A 26,338-nucleotide genomic window follows, 5' to 3' on the forward strand; every position below is an offset into this window, starting at 1 on the left:
CAAGAACAGAAAGACGACTACGCAGGCATTTCAGATAGGGAATGTTTCAAAATGCAGGATATCAGTGTTTTTACCATTTTTGATCCTTATACAACATACAGTAGCCATGAAATGATATTCATAATTAACATTAGAGTCAGGGGTAAAACAAGTTTCTGGTAAAAATAACAAATCAAGCTGTGTGGTATAAAATAGGGGAGGCAGGGGAGATAGCAGACGGACTGTTAACAAGAGCAACCGCTAATGAGAAAGGAGGGGACAAATCGGGGAGGGGGATGAAGACTTTCCAGGACTGGGAAATAAATTAACACATTTAGCATCTATACTAAGGGAGAGTCTCAATTTATTTACCCTCCTATTAGAAGAAATTACATGAATGGGGGATGATCATTTAGTCACAACAAATCGACACAAAACAGCAACGTACAAACTCGCCTAAGTATTAAACCCCAAAACCTGAGGTGCTGTAACGGATGGTGGAAAACAGCCCAAACAGGCCCCAACATGCTATGGTTGACTAATTGTCAACTGGCAAGGATGCAAAGCCCTGGCTTTTTTGATTTGTATTAATACCTAAAAGTATGCAGGTGATTCCTTCTTCAAAGGGGTACTCTGCTGATGAGATCCCCCTTTGTCGCACCTCCATGCCAAAAGCATAGTGTCACTGTGCCCCGCTGTATCATAAGCCTGATCCGCAGCACCTGCTCTGCTCATGGCACAGAACAGGCTCAAAAGTCACATGGTTCCCACTCAACCACCAGAGCAACAGCAAAGTCCCTGCAACACAGGCGTGACATTTAAGATATGTCCCCTGTACCCAAACTACGATGATCATGAGTACCCAATGTTGATTGCAGGATAATCTCTAAGAATAAGCTATGCCTGAGTTTAGGCATAGTGCATAGCATTACTTAGGGTCATGGCCATCACATCCCAATTGATATTGCTAATCAAACTCCTGGGAGTCAGCTCTGCTGTGGAAGGGAATGTGTCAGTCAGGCTGATACTGCCAGACAGCAGGACAGGAGCCCAGAGGATCCAGCCTCTCTGATTCTCTTGTGAGGGCCAGTAACCCATCTTCCAAGGAAAGCCACACAGCAGGCAGCTGTCCTTGGCGTAGGCACCAACGGAGCATGCCCACTCGAGAGGAGTAGCCTCACACCAGGGTGCTGCATATCTAAAAGTTGTTGGTGTAAGTAGGAGGGAAGGGTGGGAGTAGGATGGGCAGAAGTATAACAGACACTGGTAGAAGCCTTCCACCATCTTGTATCTCGCTGGCAAAGTCCACTCCAGCCAGGAGCAGGGATTGGTGCTGAAAAGCAAGCTAGCTTTAGACCAATCACCTGGAGACTTACTCTTTTAAAAGAATGGGTCTCTTACCCTGTCAACAGATTTCCCTCAGTTCCTCAAAGATCTGTTCAGACTTAAGAGACATTCTGAAGATTCTCACTGGGACTTCCTTTGGGGCAGTTGCACTGTCCAAAGCCCTCAACCTGAGGTGAAGAAGGAGCCATCCAAGACAGAAGGAAGATATGTCCGCTAACCATTCCCTGGGCATCAGGAGTGACCAGTGCTGTGGACCAGGACCAGCCACTCTGCAATGGATCTTCTGAGCCAGAAGAGCAGACCCTGAAATGGAGCAGACTGTCCTCGAGTCCTTTGTGAAGACCTCACTGCAACCTGTGGGCCTGGCCAGCCGAAGCTCCCTGTCCCACTGAACTGGTCGCTCTTTGTTCCTTGTATCCTGAACATTAGGGAAGGCATTGGTGCTAGGGTGTATGTTCCTAAAACCAGCAGAACTATTGCACTGCATCTAAACCAGCTCAATACTGTATTGTGTACAAAGCAAGTCTCCTGCTAGGCTGAAGCGACTGCTCAATGTCAGAATCCAAACCAAATATCTGGAAGGCCACTTGCCATCTCTAAACAGGGGTTACAACCATGGCTCAGCCCAGCATGCCTGAGAACCACTGTCTCATTGACAACACATCAACGCACCCTTGATCACCACTTCGATGACCATTGCCAGCCATCTCGAACTGCTGGAGAATCGCTCACTGACTTCTCTGAGCGGCAAAAGCTCAACTTGGCAGGGACAACTGCAATGCGCTCTTGGAACTGCCCCAACCTGCATCACTTGAACCATCACAATTCGACCACACAAAGCACCAGCATTCATCCCTCTAAGGCTTGAGTGAGCCATTTTACCCCTACTCATTCTTGCACTCCTGCAAAGCGGAATCCAATTCATCACATCATGTGCAATGCAAACATGACAACAGGTAAGTACTTCAGGTGAAGCACAAAGAGAAGAATGTGGAAAATAGAGTACCGTAAACAATCAGACATACAGACTGAGTTATCAACAGTAAAATAATGCAGACATCTGATAATTAGAAGTGTACAAATTATGTGAAGGTAGGCAAGCATGTGCCTTAAGACCATAAAACCAGCAAACAGAAAACCTGAAATTAAATACAATTCAACATATATAAAATGGTCTCATAGTGCAACAGAAATAAAGCAGATGATAAGCAGCACACGTCAGAGAGAGAGACATGTGATGAATCCTGCAGAGTCATCACTGCACTCAAGCCTAAGATCTTCTCCCACGTGGCCAGGTTAAGGCAGCTGTGGGGGTGGTATCATGAGGGAGAATCTCATGGGAGGAGATGGCTGTCAAGGGGAAGTGGGGATGCCTTCGGGAGAGACACAGTATTCATCTTCTTGTGAGGATGAAAGTCCTTTAATGGCATGCTGTCATTGAACAAGTTTCTCCCATGAAACTACACAAATAACATGTCATGAAACATCATCTAAACAGCATAAGGTTTGTGCCTTAGGAGTTTAGGAATTACATTTGCCATCCTCTAATTGTCATGATTTTGTCATAGGTGGAGTTCCAGGCCCCAATGTTAAATAGTAAACTTTTTACATATCACCTGACTCTGATAACTCTGTTACCAAGCACTTAAACCTAACTGAATATCAAAGAACCAAAACACTATGGACTTCAATATCCATAATGCATGTGGAACAGGGGCTAAGAGTTACTGAGGATCATAGGTACCGTCAAACAGAATGTGGAATCTAGTTGTTATAGAACAAGGACCCTGGGCAGGACATTGGGCCTCATTACAACCCTGGCGTTAATGGGTTAACGGCGCCGTAAAAGTCTGCGGCGCCGTTAAACCCTTAACGCCAGATTCACACTTTAATGCCTGCTTTTTGCAGGCGTTAAAGTCCATCCCGCTAAGGGACCTTGGTGCTAATTACGGCACCGTAATTTACGGTGCCATAATTAGCGCCTTCCCCATTCCCATTGAGCCCTATGGGCCAAAAATGGGAATGGGGAAGGGGACATGGTGAATGGGGATTTACCGCCCCGCCAACCTTGGAATGGGGCGGTAAATCCACCATCCACCATGGCGGAATCCGGCATGGACCATGGTGCTAATAGCACCATGGTCCAACGCCAGGGTTGTAATGAGGCCCATTGTCTAAAACCAAGAATGCACTTGAGGTCGGGAGATGTGTGGCAGGAGCAGTAGAGGCAGAAGCAGTCCAGACTCCTAAAAACACTGCAGTAGCTGAAGGAAGAACACCAGCTGAAGATGACCTCAGCAGAGAAGGCGGGCAAGACGGCATGGTGTATGTAGCAAGAAGCAGCGTTGTGAACGGAAACAGGAGAAGAGGCATAGCTGTATGGATAACAGCCTTGCCAAACCGACATGTGCTGAATCAGTGAGTGGGAGGACGTGGAGGGACAGCAGAGCAGGTGGAGCCCTAAAGTTAAAATGGGAAGAAGGCTGAGGTTGCGAGGAGGCTGACAGAGGAGCGATCTGAGTGCAGAAACTCTGATGCAGCAGCAGAAAGTGAAGTGGAGATGCCACAATAGAACAGTGAGTTGCCCTGAAGTGAAAGGTGACCCTGGGGACCTCAGAGCAGGATATTTTGCAGAAATTGATATTTTGATAAGGAACTAATGAAGCAGTACAAAGGCGATAAGCGTGCAATTCTCCGTCTCTGAGATACCAATTTGTGGAAACCTGTAACCCGTATTGCCCACAGCCAAGAATCTATGCATTAGCAGTACAAAGGCAACAAGGGCGCAATTCCCTTCTATAGGATACTAACTTGGGGAAATATGTAACCTGCATTGCCCATAGCCAACAGACTGTAAAGAAGCAGTAAACACACATTGCCACTAAGACTGATTGTAGTTGTAGGAGTTTTTCATCATTTCAGGTGAGGATACCTGGAAAGAAGAAATGTTGAAGAAGTGTGGTTGTGCAGTGAAAAGGGCTCATTCCTATAGCAGTATGGAGAGAGTTATTATACACATATTCTGCCAAGGGTAGTAAAAGAGTCCAGTTATCCTATGTGGATGAAACAAAACATCTATGATACTGCTCTAGTGTCTGATTGAGCTGCTCTGTTTGGTCATCAATTTGAGAGTGATACCCTGATGAAAGAGCACGGTGGATAATCAGAATTTGACATAGTTCTTTCCAGAATCGGGAGGTATACTGGGAGCCTCTGTCTGACACTATGGAGTCTGGTAAGCGGTGCAATCGGAAGACATGTTTCAAGAAATGATTAACCATTTGTATGGCAGAGGGCACTTTAGGTAAGGCCAGGAAGTAGGCCGTTTTGGTCATGGTATCTATTGTTACCATTATAGCGGTGTTACCTGCTGAGATTGGTAATTATACAATAAAATCAGTGGAGATGCTTTGCCAAGGATGAGTAGGAAGCATGGGTTGTATCAAGAGACCTGCTGGTCTTTGGTGAGGCCTTTTGGTTTGTAGACAGACTGTGCAAGCTGCAATATTCTCTTGTATGTCTGGAATCATGGAGGGCCACCAAAAGTGTCTACGTATTTGCTCCAAAGTTACGTGTGTGCCATGATGTCTTGCCACAACTGAGCCATGACACATTTGTAAGACTTCCATGTGACAAGTTGGAGAATATATGAAGACCCCGTTTTCCATAAAAGAAAATATCATCTTTGTGTATCAAGCAACATGATTGAATGACCTTTTGAAGGCTAGGGAACACATTCTTCGTCTCCTGAATGAGGGATTGCACAAAATTAGTGACATTAAACACAGACAGCTTTGGGAAGTAACGGTTCCGACTGAAATGAGTCAATTTTGTCTTCTTTGGTACGTGAATAAACATGGTTTTCTTTTCCCAGCAAAAAGGTAAAGAGCAGTTTGTAGGAGGAAAAGAAGTAGGCCCAGCGTGCATGTCAGCTGTTTTGGGTTTCGACTAACTGTGAAACTTGTTGATTGTGGTGATCAGTGCGTACAGTAATGGAGAGAAGTGCTGTCCTAAAAGGAGATGACACCATTCTTTGCAGCTCCTTCTCCAATACTGTGTAGTTTATCTCTGAAGGAGACAAGGTTTTAGATAAATTGAAAACGGGATGTTCCATTCCACTATCGTCCTTTTGTTTGAGGACTGTGCCTATAGCTGCATGAGAGGCATCCGTTTCTAGTATGAATGATCTATTCTGATCTGGGAGTTTCAGTATGGCTTCAGTGGTGAAGGCTTCCTTTAATTCTTGAAAAGCTGTTTGATCTAGTGGAATCACTTTCCCTTTTTTAAAAGGCAGTGATCGGTAAGATGTGTAAGATGTGGAAAGAGAAGCTGGAGATATGTATGCCTATAACAGTCCTTAGAGGTGGGCAGTCAAGTACAGATTGAACCTTAGTTGAATTCATCATAGTTCCTTGAGAAGAAAGTATGTATCCTAAATAAGGGATTTGGGTTTTATGGAAGGGACATTTGTTTAATTATATAAATGGTTTTCACGTAATTGGAGCAGGACCTCCTGGACATGCATTATATGGTCTTGCAAAGTCTTGGAAAAAAACAATATGTCATCTAAAATAGACTATGACTGTGTGTAGCATCAGATCCGAGAAGATGTGGTAGGACAAGGTAGGATCAGGAAGAAAGTTGCAAAGAAGGCAACAAACAGATGGGAAGGGTAGAAAGGGAAAAGGTGCATGGTGCGTATGAAAGAAGACACCAGAAGGAGGACCGACAAGTGTCAGGGGGAGATCAGGATTGAAATGCCGGGATCAGGATATGTGGCAAGTGGAGTCTGCAGCAAAGTATTAACAGTGAAAGGAGCAGGATCCAGGAAGCACGCCACTGAATAGTAGAAAGGCAGTGATCTGTGGTTTGTGCTGCGCATAAATGTATGAATCCCCCTGCTGGTTGCGTGGAGTACACTAGACCACTTCATGCCTTTTTGATGTCTTCCTGATATGGCCACTGCTGGCGGCCATCTTGGGTTTGGTGGTTGACAACAGAAACAAATGGGTTATAGTTTCCATGAGTTCCAAAGTTTCAAGGAGCGAGGGTAACACTTACAACCTTTTCTTCCCTCAAACATACCAAATAGCCAGTAGGGACAAAGTAATCATCTCCCTAGAGCCTAAGGTAACAATTTCTGCCATCTCAGTTATCTATTGTATGCCCCTGGGTGAAAATAGAAGAATGAGAGGTAAAGGTGTTGCCTCTTCTGACCAGTGGAGACAAATACAAATTGCCCTTTTGAAATTGTTACACAATCCAGTACAAATTAAGAGGGGTGAGCTAGTAGGACTCGGTGCATGAAACCCCATGAGAATCTCTGTTCAAGTCTAACATTTTGAACGGAGATAAAGGCAACCCAGGAAAGCAACTCAATAGGAAGTGGGACCCAGAATTGTATTTTTGCATGACTCAAAGCTGGAGGCAGAGAAACCAGACTGAGTCAAGACTACTAAGGGAAGAGAGCAAAGCTCCTGATCTCGAATAATACGGGAGATCCCTCTCCCCGGGAATACAGAAAATTGTAACACTCCTATGAGACTACGGTTGCTCCATCATATCCGACAAGGAGAAATAACAGCATTACCAAATCTGCACAGCCTTAGAGACAGAGAACTGCAAAGTCTCTCAGTCGAAACATATCATAGTATTCACTTTGGGTGATACTCCCCCTGACAAAGAGGAGACTCTCAATGTAGAAGGAAAAGCTGTAGAGACTCCCTTGATAGAAGAAGAAAGTGAAGATGAACTGGATCCCTCATGAGAGGAATGTGGATTCCCTGTCATATACTGACACACAGAACAAGAGTGTTTTTCCTGTGGAAATCTAGGACACCCCATTAGTCGTTGTCCATCCATAGGCTGGAAAGCTCTAATTCACCATCAAAGCAGAAATTGGAACAGAAAGGAAAATTGAATAACATGTTTTCCTATGGAAACATTCTGTATTCCCATTCTAAAGAATCCACTTCTGAAAAACTTGACCTTATGCTTTGCACTGGGGATGAAGGTTTCTATCGAATTCTAGTGATAGTACAAGGAAAGACTGTTTGGGCCCAATTAGATACAGGAAGTAAGGGTTGTGCCATAAAAGCATGTCTACTTCCTCTGGGCTAGAAACCCATGACACAGAAGACTGTAGGTTGTGTTTGTGGTCAAAGAAAAGGACACCCATTAACTCAGATTTATATTACCATACTGGGGATGGAAATACAGTTATTAGTGGCAGTAATACCTGATCTTCCAACTCAATCAGTGCTGGGCAGTGGAATACCCCATTTTGATCTGTGGGTCCTTCAGGTGGCCAAAATACATTTTAAAACATCTAGTCACAGCACAGATGAGAAAAATAAATTAGCCTTTTCCTATTCCCCAGTTGATTCATGGAAAAAAATATGGACTTTTCTCAATAAACCCTGTTTGGAAAAGGGAAACCCCAATACTTCCTTTTGATATGGGGGAGGCTATTGGTTTTGCTTGGGAGGATGACACTGTAATGGGAGGCCGAGCCTTTAAGGGAAGGCTATGTAATGAATCCTGCAGAGTCATCACTGAACCCCAACGTAAGATCTTCTCCCATGTGGCCTGGGGAAGTCAACCACTACCTGATCCTAACGCTGGAGGTGGTATCATGAGGGAGGATCACATGGGAGGAGATGGATATCAAGGGGAAGTGGTGATTCTTTCGGGAGAGATGCAGTATTCATCTTCTTGTGAGGATGAAATTCCTATAATTTCAAAATATTTAATGGAAAGCTATCTTTGGACATGTCCCTCCCATGAAACTACCCAAAGAATATGTCATGAAAAGTCATCTAAACAGCACAAGGTTTATGCCTTGGGAGTTCAGGAATTAAATGTGCCATACTCTAATGGTCATGGTTTTGCCTTAGGTGGAGGTCCTTGTCATATTGTTAAATTGTATACCTTTTACATAGCATCTAACTCTGATAACTCTAAGTTTACCAAGCACTTAAAACTAACTGAATATCAAAGAACTAAAACCTCTATGGACATCAATATCCATAATGCATGTGATAATGGTATGAGGAAGAGAAGTTCAGAGTTACTGAGGATCAGAGGTACTGTTGAACAGAATGTGCATACTAGTTGTTGTAGAACAAGACACGTGAGCGGGACATTTAAACCCAAGAATGTGCTTCAGGTGGGGAGACCAGTGGCAGGAGTAGCAGAGGCAGAAGCAGTCTGGAGTCATGAATACACTGCAGAAGCTGAAGGAAGAAAGTCAGCTGAAGCCGACTTGGGGAGAGAGGGCGGGTGAGACTGCAGAGTGTACGCAGCAGGAAGTGGCATCATGGACGGCAATTGGAGAAGAGGCCCACCCATAAGGGAAACAGGTCCCCAAACCGACATGTACTTTATCGGTGAGCAGGAGTACGCAGAGAACCAGCAGAGTTGCCAGAGCTCCAGATAAGAAGCAGGCAGACTGCGGAGGTTGTGCGGACACTGGCAGAGGAGTGAGCTGAGTACAGAAACTATGTTGCAGCAGCAGAAAGTGAAGCAGAGACACCGCAACAGAAAGGTGAGTTGACCTGACACGAAAGGTGACCCCGGGTGCTCCAAGCGGGTAATTTTGCAGAAATTGATGATTTTGAATACTGAACTAAGAAAGTAGCACAAAGCTGACTAGGGCACAATTGCCCTTCTCTGGGATTCCAATTTGGGGAAATCTGTAACCCACATTGCCCACAGCAAAGGGGCTGTAAGGAAGCAGTAAACAACCATTACCACTAAGAATGATTGCAGTTGTAGGAGTTTTTCATCATTGCAGGTGAGGATACCAGGAAAGAAGAAGACATTTTGAAGAAGTGTGGTTGTGGAAAACACATGTCGTGGAAAGAACTTTTTAACCATATTATCATTCTGATAAATTGGCACATCATCAAAGCCAGTTGCTGTGCTATCGTGACAAAACTATTCCAGTAGAAGAACAAGTGAAGTGTGATATGCTACTAATTGCTTTGCAACCTGAGGAAATCAATTGCTTTGCTTTAAGAACTTGTGGTTTGTGAGACATTTGCCTTATCAAGGAGGATAAGTGTTTATGAAAGAAACTTTTACTTTGCAAAGTGAAAAGTCACATCGGAAGAAGAGTATATTTTGTGTTGAACAGAACATACATTTGTTGAATCAGAATCTTCCCAAGGATACTCCTGCATTGATGCAGGTGAAGGGAACCCAACAATGGTCACAAGGAGTACTTTCAAAACGTTGTAAGTTTGAACTTTTAGACGCTTGTGCTGGATTTGTCGACAGCCATATATTCCTTGTATTATTTTGTTGTATTTATTAGTATGAGGTTCAAAGACTTTTTGGACACTAGGTCACATTGCTTTAGTTTAGTTTGCTATATTGGGACCTTTTATTAGGATAGGGGAAGATAGGCATTTATCTCACCATGTTCATTTTAATGAATTGCAAACTTTCAGAAAATCATACCTTTGTGCCTGTCACATATTTCTGACCCTTCACAGAAAGTAGTGGCTGAATCGTCTAGTCTGATGCACACTACTATTAACCCTGCAGTGATACCTATCACAAAGGTGAAACAAGTACATTCTGACAGATATGACTTCCTCGTCTTATTCTGGAGCACATGCCAAGAACAGACTATTTCTCCTCCAGGGGTTCTAAAATAAAGGAACTTCCAATCAAGGTACTATAAAAAAGATAGGAATTGCAATAAATTAATCATTGCAAAAAAAAAACACAGACAATACACTTGGACACAAAAGGCAATATGGATTGATCAGCAGAGGCGTTCAGGCAAGAGACTTGGCAACAATATAATTAGTTCAGAGAATGTGGACTAGGGAGACATAGGGCCTCATCACGACTTCAGTGGTAACCCTTAAATCCGGCGGTAGCGCTATTACCGCTGGATTTAAGGGGCCGCTGAATCAGGGCTTCGGCGGATTTTGCCCCAGCTCTGAGTTGGGGGGGAAATACGCCCAAAATTCACGCTATTACCGCCGGCGGGAAATCCGCCGGCGGTATTAGCGCGAAGATTCCCCATTGAACCCAATGGGGAATGGGGCATTCCCGAATGGGCTCAGTGGGGAATGGGGACTTACATTACCGCCAAACTCGTGATCCGGCGCTTTTAGCGCCGGGGAGTTCGGCGGTAGGGCTAATACCGCCTGTGCTAATAGCGTTACCGTTACCGCCCAAGTCGTGATGAGGCCCAAAGCCTTTTCACAGTACCTTAATTGATTGTCTTTTGGGTCTTAAGAACATTGAGCCAGGCTTCTAGGTGGTGATTCAACATTGGGTAGGTAGGCTGATTGACTGTTTCCATCACAATTTCAGTGCATGCAGCAATGGCATGTGAAATGAAGAAGCTTGGGAAAAGCATCTGTTGTCAAGGGCAACATAGTTCAGAGGAGGTTCAATTCAAGAATCTGAGCCCAGAGCAGTTCCTTAGCTTCTGGTTGCCTTGGAGACCCACTGCAGGGTATCCGGGGACAGGGTGAGTCCTTAATTCTGCACTTCAACTCCATTAAGTTATCTTACATCTACAGGGCTGGCCTTCACCCGGAGTGAGCAGGATCCTGCCTCCCCTGCGCAGCCAGCAGATACAGCTTGGTCCAACACCAGTGTCATCCCCACTGTTTGGTGGAAATGGTTAAGGGGTAGAGCTCTCCTCTGGCTTGAGGGCCTCTGTCTTTTCCTCTATAATACAGGGGTTTGGAATAGACATCTCCAACAAATACCCAGTCTTCTTGTATTGAAAGTGCAAAGATAAATCAATGAAGGAAAGGATGTTCTACATTGTAAAGGCTAAATGTTGCAAGGGAGTAGTCCACATCAAGCATGCTGCAAGGGGTACAATCCAGGTTTTCCTACCAAGTGCCATTTACTTTCTGACATCAGACCCAGAGTGATTTGCTGCAAGATATAGAAAGGGGGCATGATTAAGTAGAGAGGCCTAACAGAAGCCAAGATTGTGGAATTCTTCTCTAAACCAACCTCTCTTTTATGGCTACTCTACCTCCACCCCATTACTAGGCCGTCTGACTTTAAAGAGACCCCGAAGTGAGTGTGGTTTTGTTATATCAGTCCCATATTTAAGGCACCATTTCCATAGAGATGAGGTGTTTGTTTGTTTTTTTTTTTTTTACCTTGGAGGAAGACGCTGCCCTTTCTTGATGGGTATCAAAGAGGCTGCATCCTGGTCATTGTTCTACATGACAGCTACCAAGACAGTCAAACCAGACTCTAATACCCACCAGTTCTGTCATAGGTGTACCCTGCTCATGGAGCTGACAGTAGTGTGATATTAAATGCTGTATAGGTGTGAGCTCTAGTAGTCACTATGCCACAATTACGCACAGCTTATATTTATAGCTTTACATTCCACCAGACTAAGTAAGATAAACAATTATTATATTTGGAAACAGAGGTGCAGAAGTTTAAAAAGCTCCCTCTTTGTGAGCCATCAGCAGTCAGAAATGCACATGTGACCTTTGACCTTTGAATCTGCACTATGGCACTGCAGGGCTGGTGCTGAGGGTATCTCAACAGCTTCACATGCCAGCACTATAATGTTGCCGTTGAGTACAATTGCGTGTTCTTATCAGTCAGCATGCCACACCCAAGCCTGGCTTATAGTTAAAGATTTAAATGCCACCAGACTGTCTAGGCATACTATTATCAGCATTTATATTGGAGTTACAGAGAGTTAAAATGCCTCTTTTTCCTGCAGTGAATGTGTGTTGCAGCACCTGTCAGGGGTCACACATGATGATTGAACCTGCTATGTGACACTGCAAAGGTGGCACTGTAGATGTCAGTAGAATGGTTACAGAAATATCATATGATTAGCAAACCTCCATTTCAGAAATAGAATTACCCACTTTATTGTATGTTGATGAAGATCAGAACACTCAGGCTATCCTACCCTTAACAGATGACATTCTGGCACAAGGCCCTTCCACCATCATTACTACTATTTTTTGATTTAGAAAAATGCTTCCATCTGAGTCAGCTACAAACTCCTGATGCAACAATCACCACAATAACAACCCTCCTCTAGTCTATTCCCCACACATAGACCAGCCCAACATTGTCAAATCAACCTTGGAAGCAACATAACTCAACACCCATCTAAAAGTGAGTGTTCTAACAAATAAGAAAAAGGAATTGCATAGTCTCACGGTGCCAGAGACTATCCACAACTCGATGCCCAAAACCCACCAACCATATCTTTTCTCAACCACACTCACTAACCACACACCTACCATACATGTCTCATGGCTAGAGTAAACCCCTGCTAAACACCCTGAATATGCACATCACTCTGAAACCAACTCATAAACGCCCCGACTAGCTTAAAAAACCCAACCCCCAGAAAGCACACATGCACACAGCAGTTTCTTCTGATTCTAGACAGACCAACAACAGAGCACAACACTTGTCCTATTCCTCTTTCTATCCTAATCAACCCCTTCCACTTTGCCTTTCAGAGCCATGAGAGTGCCTAGAGACCATGAAAAGGGAAGCACTGTGTGGCATAAATCAACGTAACATAACAACACATTTTGGAATGTCCTTGTGGAAACAGCAACAACTTGGCAGAAATGCCTTTTCCTGCTTTTCCTCTGCCAAAATGGACTACTGCCTGGCACTTGAGCTGGAATATCCAATTACTAGCCGATTTTAAAGGAGTCAAGATGGAGCTGTGAAAGAAGCACTGCTTCAATGAGGAAACTCTTACAGGGGCCACTGCCAGTTGTGCATACTAGAAAAGTGACAGCGAAAACAGCTAAATGACTTCTTATGTTCTAATGTGTGCACACGTCCATTGCTTGAATGCATTCTAGATAAAAGCAGTAGAAGAAGCAGAAAATTCCTACGACATTACCACAAAACCCAGTTTACAATGTGTGGAATCAAATGCTACAACATTGTCTGCAACCTCACCATCTTGCCATGTTGCATATTCTGCACTAAACATATTTATTTTTCTTTAAGAATCAAAAGTAGAAACCACACAATAGGATAATGTTACTTTTTTGAACAGCAGCATCAACATCAGTTGCTGCCATTTATTCATTCATTCATGTTTTATTGGCAGGCGTGTTTAGAACATACACACAATGGCCCATGCTAAAACAGGTGCAACATTAGGCTCAACCCTTTTACTAGGATTTTCCACCTGTTTTACAACGTGGAATGCATTTTCGAGAGGCTTGCTGAAAAGAGAAAGCATGCATTTGGAGAAAAAGATTTTACAAAAACGATTTTACAAAAACGATGACTAACCAACCAAACTCCTAGCACCTATTGTGAAATACGACTAAGTGTGAAAAGATTGTATTTGTTTCACATAGATTCAGATTTGTTATTTGCCTTATAATTTCACAAGTACAATATGAATACGAATATGAATTTCATCAAATTTCTACAATACTGTTAGTCTAAAGAAAAAGACAAGAGACCAACGTTTTTGAAAGAGTCGAGCAGTGCTTGTAGCAATCATTACGAACAGCCTACAAGTACTCAGATATTTTAAAGAAAACTAAGGGCAATCAAGCCAGTTATGCTTAACTAATGTGGATACTCACCTGAAAAACTACCAAGCCTTGGAGCAGTCAGATCACTGCCATCATAGATTTCAAGAGAATCCCAGTTGTGCTCTGTAGCAAAACTTATGACTTGAATCTGTGAAAAGGAAATGAGAAAATCAGTATTTCTCAATAACAGAAGAATGTAATATTGGCACACAGTGCTAATTAATTATTTGTTATCCACACTATTGAACCATTGATTCCCGGTGCTGGAGCAGGGGTTGGGGGCGAGGGGGGTTGCTCAGATCAAAGGGACTGAAGGGAGTTAGAAGTGAGAGCTGAGCTCTGGTACACCAAGTCTCTGAGATTTTGAGTCTAAACAAGGCATGTTTTCTCATCCACCCGCAGTGGTTTATTGGAGTAGTGCCGTCTGTCAGTTATGACTACCGGGCCGCATCCCAGTTCTGTTCCAATCTACTTCTCTATACCCAAAATGTTGAAAAGGAAGACAAAGGGAGTAGTTCCACCTGGCTCCAGGCAGCACAAAATCTCAAGGCTATTTAAGCCAAGCAAGGACGTCAACCTATTGATTTCTGAAATCAAGGGCTTATTGTGAGATATTGATAGCATTGGGACAGAGGAGCAATTGGATCCCTCAGGAGAGTGACTCTCACCTACACCAAGGTAACGATCTGCAGAAGACCCCCCAAATCCAACTGTGTGGTCCATGAAGACATTGTGGATTTGATGACCTTATGTGATGACATTAATGATCCACCAACCAATCACAGCAGCCTACATAAGGGGACAGGACCCCATATTTCGAAGGAAGACATTTTGGGGCCTTTTGAAGCTGTCCAAAATCCTGGTCAAATTGGTGGAAAAAACTTTTCCTTCGGAATGCCCAGCAATAGTCTGGAAAGAGCTCCATTGGGTGCAAACATTATTGAAATCCACTTACAGATCAAAGATGACAAAGTCCAAAACACACTGGCTTCCCTGGCAGAAGTGTGTGTGTCTCCCTCAGTTGCCTCTGCTAATGCTATAAGTATTAAAGTATCTTCTTTTTCTCAGGTGGATATAAGCACGTCACCCCCGATTGGCATCAGTAGGGGGTCACCCCAACTTCCTGATGTTATTCCTCAGTGTACTCCTGTGCTGCTTCTGGTACCCCTTAGTAACCGTTCAAGTCCCTCTCCTCTGAACCTCTCTTGGTAATTCTTTGATAGATCCCCTGCTCGCACCACCAGCTGAACACCACTGGAAGACTGCAACACGTAAAACTGGTTGGGATAGATTCATCGGGCAGGGGGAAACAGGGTGAAGTACAACCGGGAGGCATTAAGTACACATGATGTATGTTTTCAGACTTGCTGCTATGAGACTGGCATAAATACGCGCAATGCTAGCAATATGCCAATTCAGAAGGTTGAGGAAGTTATTGTCCACCTTGAAAACTCAATTTCATATAGTATGGACAGATGGGTGAGGGGGTTGATGGAAGAAATTAATTGAATAAAGGAAAAGGTGGATGTTTTGACTGTTAAGCTACCAATGCCAGCACTGCCCAACACGCAGCCCTGGTGTTGCATAATCTAGACTGGGCACTGCTTCCTACATGAGCCGGATGACCCCTAATAGGGTATTCAAAAACCTGGAACGTAATGATAGAGGGGAAACTATAAAATCTAACCACAGTCAGCATTCTGTATCTATGAGGCCAGCAGGGGTGAAAGGAAATCGGATGGCATATTGCCAAGAGAATCGGGACCACCTTTGGCAGTCCATAATGCTCTCCCCCTACCAAGCTCGACTGTTCCCTTCACCAGACAAGGGACCATCCCTGATATTGTAGGGGCAATCCTGGGCCCTCTGTAATCATGACCAATGTACCAAAAGTATCCCCTCGCTCCTTTGAGGATCATGAGTCACTCATAAAAAGATGCATCCATTGGATGTGACAGTCTAAACATTGTCTCTCTATTAAGAATGATATCACACACTGTTAGAGGATTCATTCCAGGATCTGATCTTGACTATACCCAGTTTTTATTTTGTATCAGGGTCTCTGGTGGAAGGCCTTTTCAGCATTGACCGGAGGGCATATTCCACTGGTAAGGTCTACAGATACCTTTTTTAGAGTGCCAGTATCACATGAGTTACTGACAAACTGCAAGCCTCTGGCCCCACGCTGATCTGGAAGAAGTGGACTGCCTCGGTGGGGAGGTTGGCAAAACTGTGGGTGTTTTTCTTGCATTGAAGTTAGTATCTTGGAATATAGCGGGAGTGAAAAGATTACTCAATAAAACTGATTAGTGTAATTATTTGCATATTAAAATGTTGCAAGAACATGGGCAGTCGATCCTCCCAACCTTTATGGATATCAGACCTTCGCTATCCCAGCTACCAAATGACCTAGGGGTCGACCTAGTGGCGGTCTTCTGGTCTGGATTAATATCTCCTTTGGTAGCAGGATAGAGCCAAGTCCCACAGGTTCTGTGGATCTTTTAGAATTGCTGATTTGGGCAGGCGATGGTAAATAGTGTGTTTGTATAATATTTACAACAGACCATCAGTGTTACATTGACTAGCAACATTAGTCCTTTTTTTGGAACACATAAATAGCTGGATTTCACAAACGACCTACAACAATTGCATTATTGTGGCTGGGGATATTAATCTTCAGATTGAACCGCTTAAAGAGTTAATCAACATATTGGATGACCAATACCAGGCCTGGAAAATCCTGCATCTGGTGATTCTGTCCATACTCCTAATACATTACCTATAATTACTTTACACACATTACTAATGTGGTGGTTCTAGCCAGTGTACATATTCTTGGACCTATGGCCTGTGGCCATGCTCCCCAGAATCTGACCAGTGGCCTCAACCACCACATTACAATTAACTATGTAAGAAATGTGTACAATACACTATTACTTAACATAGACATCACCATTAACAATAATTGGGTTCTAGTATAAACAACATGATTTCCAAAAGCATCACATTATGTCTTGCAAAGGTAGCATGTCTATTACTTTGCGTTTGATGTATATTCCATCAGCATGTTGTATAACTCTATATGAAGAAGTGACATTGAGAGTGACCAGAATAAATTCATAATCCCAAGGTATATGTTCTAAGCGATTGAGAGCATCACCAGTATCTTTAACATAGGAATGCAAGCCTGTCACAAATGGAATGAGGTAGGAATCAACAAAAGTGGGCACGGGCTCCGTTAAGGAGCCAATAGAGTACACTATTGGTCTTCCAGATGGTTCTGATAGGTTCTTATGAATTTTAGGCAATAGGTACAGGGTGGCGATTGTGGGATGCTTGACAAATACGATTTGATACTCATCTTTATTAAGAATACATTCTCCATACCATTTGTCCGACAGCAATTTCATAGAAGTAAGAAATGTGCATGTTGGGTCATTGACCAATCTCTGATAACAGTTATTATTTGTTAAATTTTTGTAAGCTTCTGTGTCATAGTAACTTGTAATATATACATATATTCAAATTTATTTTTAAAAAGCATTTATCACATGTTTGGAACTGCATACAATCGTAGACTAGCTGAACTGTGTAAAATACACACGTGTTTAAACAGTGCAACAATTCTAACTGCTCTGTTTGCAAGCCAATAGTTCTGCAGTGTACATTTACAACTTTTCGCATGCCAGATGTGAATGTGAAACTCACAGAATGATTTATCTCCCTGGCATTTGCTTTGTACCATCTGATGTAAAACGTAACGTACTTTTGACTTTGAAAGCCAATGCATTATTTAAAACTCAAACTTTTGTATTTTTCCCTGTAAATCCCAGTTTATTTAAAAAAAGACAATGTAAATATGTTTCTCCTGCAAAATAGAAATGAACAAGTACATGTTTTCACATTCACAGTGAATTCTACTGTTACGAGTCGCTGATAGGTGCTTGAGAATATTTCTGTCTAGATGCTAAAAAGGCAGAATGGATACAGAGAAAAGGAAGGATATTAAGTCACTGCTGCAGACTGTGGGGCACATTACCTGCTAGGGGATTGGTGATGACATTAAGGTGTTGCAGGGAGTCACAGTTCTCATGCCACCGAGGCAGATCCTCAGAGATCTGCAGTTTGCCTTTTTTTATACTAATAATACCCCAATGCTTAAAAGCAATAGAACACACAGCTGACCAGACATCACAAGAACATAGAGTTGAAGCCACTATACTCCATATATAGATGGTATTAATACCCAAAAGATTGCGTGTCATCATTTCAGAAGCCCACTTCTATAGCCTGTTCCTTCAACCTGGCCTTTTAAGCTCTGGCTTGTCTGGCCCAGCACCCCGCCCTTCTCTGTATCCCTGACACTAGTTGTCCTATTTGACTGACACCCATTTGCATTACTCTAATTTGAATGAAGAGTCCATCTGGAACCTTGATCTGCTAGCTGGCATTTGTGAGTCCCTGTTTACATCCGGCTTGTTCTTAATAAATGCTCATTGATACGCTGGAACCCTTCAGTTAGACAATTGTTTTGTTCAGAAAAGAATCACCATTTGATAGAAGGCATCAATAGAGCTTTTGCTTTGTTCCTCTGTCCTGATGAAGCCTGGGCTGTTTAACATTTTATTTGCCTTTATAGCAGAAAACTCAAGTCATTGGGCCTCAATATAACTTTTGCGGAATGGGTTAACGGGCGCCGCTAATGGTGGCGGACCCATTGAACCCATTGCGCAAGATTACGAGGTTCAAATATTATGAGTTTTTGTTATGATTGTCTCAAGAAATTCACTCTGATATTACTCTGGTTTTTTAGGCTTGCTTCGTTTGTTTGAACTCATAGATGTGATTTTAAATGTTTGTATAAAATATTTTGTTATGTTGGCTTCATAATCATCATAGATTGTTTAACACACTTGTTTCAAACTAAGTATGCCCTTGCATTATAATGTCACTTACTCTTGGTCCCTTCTTGAATGCACATCCTAGAGAGTTTGCCTGCCTTTGTTTGGCTTCAATAACACATGTTTTACTTTTCTGGTTTGACTTCTCCTTGTCTCACAGGGCCTCATTACGAGGTGGGCGGTAAGGGATTACCGGCACCGGTAAGGGCACTGGTGCCGGTAATCCCTTACCGCCCTACTATGAGGTCCCTTAGCGGGTCCCTTCCTTAACGCCTGCTTTTACCAGGCGTTATGGAAGGGACCCGTTAAGGGACTTCAGAGCTAATAACGGTACCACAATTTGCGGTACCATTATTAGCACCTTCCCTCTTCCCATTGAGCCCTATAGGGGCTGAAATGGGAATGGGGAATGGCTTTTTCAACGGGGAATTACTGGTCCCACAAAGTTCGGAATAGACCGGTAAGTCCCCATTGAACGGGACCGGACACGGTACCGGTATTGGAGGTAGTCATGGCGCTAATAGCACTAATTGGGAACTCGTGAACATATTCTAAAACAAAGTGTGAAGTCCCTACTCTGGAAAACTATACGTTATCTGGTTAATGTCGTGGAATCCATAAATAGTGGCGGTGAGTGGCAGTCTTGCAGCAGCCAGTGTTTTTCCCAGCTCTATCCTAGAGAGGTGTGTCTCCCGCTTCACCTATTCTACAAAACCTCACTTACTCCGCGGAGCGGACGCGGAGTGGCGGTGAGTGGCAGTCTTGCAGCAGCCAGTGTTTTTTCCAGCTCTATCCTAGAGAGGTGTGTCTCCCGCTTCGCCTATTCTACAAAACCTCACTTACTCCGCGGAGCGGACGTGGAGTGGCGGTGAGTGGCAGTCTTGCAGTCATGCCAGGCAAGACGGGCCTGGCAGCACCATCACCTCAAAAGCCACAACGGTTGAACTCAGAAGACCTTACAAGCCGTTCTCTAAGAAGTAAAGTCAAGTCGCTAACTAAAACCACAACCACATCACCCACACAACAACAATTCCAAACTGGTCTCCCTTCGACCTCAATGGAAACAACAGATGAACGAGAAATCCTCACAAACCCAAACTCCAACATTCTAACAAACATAGGAAACAGAAACTGTGCTGTTAACGCCCAAATTCCCTACCAAAAAGCTATCGAGAAAGGTTCTGACATATTCAACAACAAACATTTACCACCTTGCAGCGAAGCTGGCTTACCTGAGGAGGAGGTCGCAGTCCCGGGAGTGGATGGCGCTGGCCTTCCCCCGGCCGCAGTATTGGAGCAGGCCGCTAGCAGCCCGCGGGCCGGGCCGGCACCCTCGGGGGTTCTGCCTCGCCCCGGTAGGGAGTCGGCGCTGCACGCGAACCAGTGCCCTCTTTGGTCACGGCCACGTCTGGGACTCGGAGGCCCCCCGGAGGGGGGACCGCCTTGGGCCCTGCGCCGGAGCCCCCGAGGGCGCTGCTGGGGCTGAGCGCTTCGACCGTCGCCGCTGCTGCAGCCGCGGCTCCGCGGCCTCTCGAAGGGGAGGCGGCGTTGAGCGGGCAGGCAGCGAGTGCTGCGACGGAGTTCGAAGCAGACACGACGGGGTCGGGGGTGGACCCCAGAGAGGGTGCCCCCCACGTCAATCGGTTGAAGGAGGGAGATGTGCGGACCCCTGGCGCCTCTGGGAAGCGGCGCCCATCGATGGCAGGACAGGAGTGCCTGAGTGGTTTGAGAGTCGAGCGTGGCTCATCAACCTCGGCGAAAGAAAGTGAAATAACAGCAGCTCCACCTATGGCTGGCCTTGTGGTATCAGCAATCGTACATAGGGAAACTCACAGTAATCCACCAGCAAACAAGACAAACCCAGAAAATAATGCGTCGGCGTTAATAAGTCCAACTGTGCGTCAAGAAATTAAGCTACCACCGCAAGAGCCAAATAACATAATTTAAAAAAAGAGATCACGAACCAGCGACGTCCCTACCAAGAAAAACTCAGTCCTAGAATTGCCGAATAACCAAGTGGAAACCATAAGATTGGCTAAATCCCTAACTAAACAAAAAAATTCTACAAAAGCTCCCCGTGCAGGCCCTAAAACAACGAGAAAGGGCGGTAAAAAACCACAACGCCCTTTGAAGCTATTATCAGACTTTTTCAACAGGCACTCCAAAGCCATCCAAGAAAAATGTAATGAGCTGACAGATGCAGAAATTCTCGAGGCAGCTGATGCAATTACACCACCTAGCAAATATCGTAGATTGATTCAAGCTAAATGAAGACTCTCCATTCTTCAAACAAAAGATGGTACTTGGCCAGCTCCGGATATTGACCCAACAAAATGGCACTTCTCAGGCCAAGTGACTTCAAAAATACCACAAATTATGCAGGAAGAGCTGGGGTTTTCGCAGGCTCGAAACTTGGCAGTTCTACCTACAACTAATCCTACACCAGCTTTGGAAAGCATAACCCCTGCGAAACCTCCAACTTCAGTCCCCATTTTGTGTCCACAACAAACTCTCATCAATGATCAAGAAGCGCAGAGTTGCCCTCAGACCTCCACACGAGAGCAAGTCGAAGTTGAGAGCTCTGTACCCCTCCCAACCATCTCGACATCATTAAAGCAAATTGGCTCAGCGGCAACGGGCTCCCCTCAACTCTTGATACATGATCAACCACTGATCAATGATTCAATACATCGACCAATCGACAGTACCAAGTACAAAGACCAGGCTCTGCCGATTGCACCACAGTCACTAAGTGAGCCCTTAAGCCTAATCCCACAAACGCATGAGAAAGATGGTGGAAGTAAACATCCTGTCAAATCTAAAAATAAGTTACAGTTTGAGAAAACTTTAGACTCTTTTTACTCAAACCTAGACAATTATACCAATCAAAGAAGATATTCTTCAGACTTCCCCTCCAGAAGATCATTAAACACCACCACACCACCTACACGACCACCAACTCCTGGGATAGTTAAATCAGCTGCTCAACGTGACAACTCTGCAACTGATTCACATCCAAAAAAGCTCGATACTTGCACCTTGATGTCAGCACTATCGATAGCCCTCAATCCATTCATTAAACTCTATGAAACAATAGGGGACACGCTGAAAGACCATACAGCGATTCAAACTTCAATGCTGAACAAAATAACTTTTTTGGAGGGTTACATCATGGCTCTAGAATCAAAGTCTTTCGTATCTACGACCAAACCGAGCCAAGATCCGATTATGGCGCCATCTCAAAAACTGACTTCAACCACGTTCCTTACTTCCCAGGGCATTACGCAAACAAACGCAGAAAGTACTCGAAATCCTCCTTTCATTGACTTAACTGTCCCACCAACTCTTTTGATAGAAAAAACCAAGCTAACTAAAGAGGTGGAAAAAACTAACTTCCATCAACAAGAACCAGTATTAATAACAACTTAATAGATCCTGAAACACGAAAAAATGGTTCTTGCCGACAACCAACAAGACGACCTCATAGATCGCATAGTAATCCTCAAACTCCGTGGCCTAAAGCGCAGCAAAAGAAATCTTCAACAAGAGCCCCCACCAAGGAAGCCCAGCGACCAACCTACAAATCAAAAACCACAAAACACCACATTAGACCTTTAATACGGTGGATACTGAAACTAGAACAGATCCCTGGAAACTATGACGAAGTAATATTAAATAGAAGATCGGTTATGGACTTATTCAGTTACATCCCGAAACTACGACTAGTAAAGTCAGAAGACCTCCAAATTGTCGACCCGAGCCATCAGGGATCCAGGGCAATTTCACACCTATACATAGCGTCACAATCAACAAAAAACGCCCTGGAATCTGCCCTTGAAGAACTTTTAATAATGGGCTACGACCTTACCAAATCTTCGAGAGAAATCAAAACTTGCCATCACCAAGCAAATAAAGATTCCCAGGCATCAATAAAAGCAACTGAATACTCCCAGCCTTCACGCCAAAAACGTCGCCAATCACTAAAGAAAACGACGACTGTTACAGTTTTGGACCAAAAACCAAACCAGACTGAATCAACCAACAAATCACAACCCAAGGGGTCAGCTAAAGATCTTGGAAAACTAAACCCAGCGTATAAGGAGCTGTGTGATAGACGGACGCTTCCAAAAGAAGGTCAAAAACTTCAAAGGACAGTTCAGAATGAGCCCTATCCTGTTACAGCAAACCCATCTTTAAACTCATCTTTACACTCTCTTTGGTCATGGTTACCAAAGGCTTTAAAGCTAAACCAACAAAAATAGCCACCCGAGAATACGACCAACACCAACACAACAGACTGTCTAAATTCAAACGCCCAAGACCAAATAAAATTGTGCTCGTGGAACACCCGAGGTTTCCTTCATCTAACATCAGGACCCTCAAACCTAATAAACTACGACATCATCTGTTTGCAAGAGACATGGCTTCTACATCCTCCAGTACTTGATGGCTATGAAACCCACACAGTGTTAGCCAAGAAAGGTTCTTTAGGCCGCCCAACGGCCGGTCTCCTGATCGCGATTCGTAGCGGACGAGGCCTTGTAAACTCGCAAAAGCTAAAAGAAAATCATTTCATGCTGATGGTAAAGCTAAATTGGATTACTAAAAAAAGAGGATCGCCTAAAACCTTGACAATGACGCTCATAATTGTGACCATCTACTCGAACCCAGCCACTATTGAAAGTTCAGGATTTATCAACATAATAGAACAAGAGTTGGACTGGGCGCAAGTTTCGCATAAGCCAGACCACGTAATTCTATGTGGCGACCTGAACATTAATAGCCAACCCTCGATAAAACCAACGCGATATACATCAAAAAAACCTTCAGCAGATCAGATGCCAACAAAATGGAAAAAACCTAATGAAGTATAGATCTTTTGACAACTTGGATCTAGCCTTTCCTGATCCTAATAGACTTCCAACTTGGGAAAGAGTAAATTCAACTTCCACAATTGACTATATCTTTGTATCTCGCTCCCTACTACCTCATATTAACTCTTTTAAAGTAATCAAAACAAAGGAAAGTGATCACAATCTTCTTGAAACTACTTGGTCCACAACCTTATTGGCAAACAACACTATGACTTCAGATATAGAAGTCTCTATGCAAGGAACAAGACTCAGAATAATGGAAAAGGCTATAACCACTATTGCAGCCCAATATAAAGACCACAACAACCAACTGCCTAGGATAGACGTGGATTATTTACCGTTATTAACCACCTTTAGAGTTCCTCAAAAAAAAAATAAGACATCAACACTAGATCAAAGACATACCTACGATAAAATAGTAATGGAAAAAAAGAGAGAATTGAGGAGAATAAAAAGGCAAGCAAAGAGATTCGAGCCCTCAGCCGCACCGGAGATCATCAAAGCGGCTGTTAAAAATTACAAATCATGGTTAAAAAGTCACCGTCATAAGTTGTATCAACAAGACGCGGAAAACATTCTTACGGCCATCTCCAGAAACAATGCCAGAGACTTTTGGACCCTACTCCATTCAACTGCACCAGGAGATCGGCCATGTCAAATAAACGGAATTGGCCAACTGGCCTGGGAAAACCACTTCCAAAGTCTTTTTAAGAGTCCAATTACCAAATTTCCTCTGATGGAATCTAATGATACCCCCTGGATCAGCGTGGACAACATTGAGGACATTATAGCTTTAATTAAAAAGTTAAAACCATCACGTGCGCCCGGTCCTGATGGCATTACGAATTTTGACTTGAAATCCCACCCAGAGACCTGGGCTCCCCTCTTGAGCCAAATATTTAAACGCTGCACAGCCACAAAATCCATTCCGCCCTCATGGACATGTGCAAACGTGGTCCCTATCTATAAAAAAGGAGATAGGCTAGACCCAGTGAACTATCGTCCGATCGCCCTCCTCGATCCGATAGGCAAGATGTTTGGGTCTCTGCTGTTAAAACATTTCACTACCTGGGCCAATGATTCCCCGTGTCACGACAAGTTCCAAACTGGCTTTAAAAAGAATCTGGGGACAAACGCCAACATTTTGATATTGAGTGCCCTTAAAAGCAAAATCTTGGAGGGTCGCCCACGCCTATACATTACCTTTGTCGATCTCACACAGGCTTTTGATAAAGTAGATCGAGAAAGACTGTGGAGAAAGCTGGCCACATGGAAATGTCCATTAGACGTACTCAACCCAATCAAAGCTCTTTATTCAAACACCACCATGAGGGTCCGCCTAAATAAGCAAGGCACATTAACAGAAGCAATAGCAACTAACAGAGGTGTTAAACAGGGTTGTCCATTGGCTCCGGCTTTGTTTTGGTCCTATTTAGGCGACTTCCAAGTAACTGAAACAAAGATTCGAGCTTTCCCTCCTAAACTCGGAGGAGAACAAATTAGTCGCCTACTTTACGCTGATGACCTAATCTTGCTGGACAACAGCCCTATTGGTCTTCAACGCCAACTAGCAAATCTTAAACTTTACATGATGTCAAATAACTTGGAAATTAACGAATCCAAAACAAAAATGATGGTAATAGAAAAATTCCCTAAAAAGAAATCCACACCGAACTTGAAACTAGACACAACCACCATCGAGAAAGTCACTAACTTTAAATACCTGGGAATTATTGTAGACAGCTCGTACAAGGAAAAAGCTATGCAAGAGCACCTACGAGCAAAAACGACCAAGCTAGCCACACAAGGAAAGGCAATTGATACCAAATACGGCAGATTCTCAATTAGACCTGCAAGAGATTTTTATAAAGGGAAAGTTATTCCATCTTTGACATATGGCGCCGAAGCAATGCCGAATCTTCCAGACGACTTATGGCCAAAACTAGAAGCAAATTTCTGGCGCCCAATCTTGGGCCTCCCGAAAACAACTCCGATATCAGTAATCAGACGTGAACTAACCCTCTCCTCGCTAAAATCAACTGTGGATTGTAATAGTGTCATGCTTTATCGGAAATGCAGACAGAAAGATACGCCCCACACCTATCAGTTGATAAGTGAAGAAATCCGGCTAGGAACTTGTCATATGCTCACTCGATGGGAAACTAAAGTTTTGAACATCTTAGACTCAGTTGCCTGTAATACAGAAGATCTCATCGCCAATCCAGTTCGAGTTATTAAGAAAATCAAAGAACTCGACTGGATCAACACCAACGACCTTGCTTCCAAGTACAAACTCAGCAGCAACCTCCCTTCTTTCTCTAAGAAACTTGACTCCATCCAACCATTCCTGAAACTATTTCCAAATAGAGCGGCTCGAAATTACTTCTTAAAAATCAGACTGAATCTCCTGCAAACTAACGAAATACTGGCGATTAGACAACAATCCTTGTCAAGCGGCTGCCGTCTCTGCAAGTCCACTAGGGACACGGAAACTATACGCCACTTACTTTTGAACTGTCCATCGACGACAGAAATTCGTGATAGATACTTGACAGACATTTTTACAAACTTTACTCTTCAAAATGAAGAAACGTGTTGGAACAAACTGCTTGATGGAGATAAACAGGCATGGCAGTTGGCCACCGTAAACATTATGAAATACATCCTCAACGTGCTTATTCCAACACAGACTGAATGA

At 43.6% G+C, this 26,338-nt stretch overlaps 1 protein-coding gene across 2 annotated transcripts in view; it reads right to left on the minus strand.

The window, feature by feature from the left end:
- The window catches only part of CSMD1 (CUB and Sushi multiple domains 1), a 5,442,057-nt gene that overhangs the window by 1,179,892 nt on the left and 4,235,827 nt on the right, over window positions 1–26,338 (minus strand). For both annotated transcript variants that reach the window (XM_069606098.1, XM_069606099.1), the window contains exon 36: window positions 13,917–14,013. In XM_069606098.1, coding sequence (XP_069462199.1) covers window positions 13,917–14,013 — 97 coding nt within the window. The remainder of the gene's footprint in view (window positions 1–13,916; window positions 14,014–26,338) is intronic.

Source organism: Ambystoma mexicanum, chromosome 4p (genome assembly GCF_040938575.1).
Source record: "Ambystoma mexicanum isolate Mex_15411 chromosome 4p, UKY_AmexF1_1, whole genome shotgun sequence".
Taxonomy (NCBI): domain Eukaryota; kingdom Metazoa; phylum Chordata; class Amphibia; order Caudata; family Ambystomatidae; genus Ambystoma; species Ambystoma mexicanum.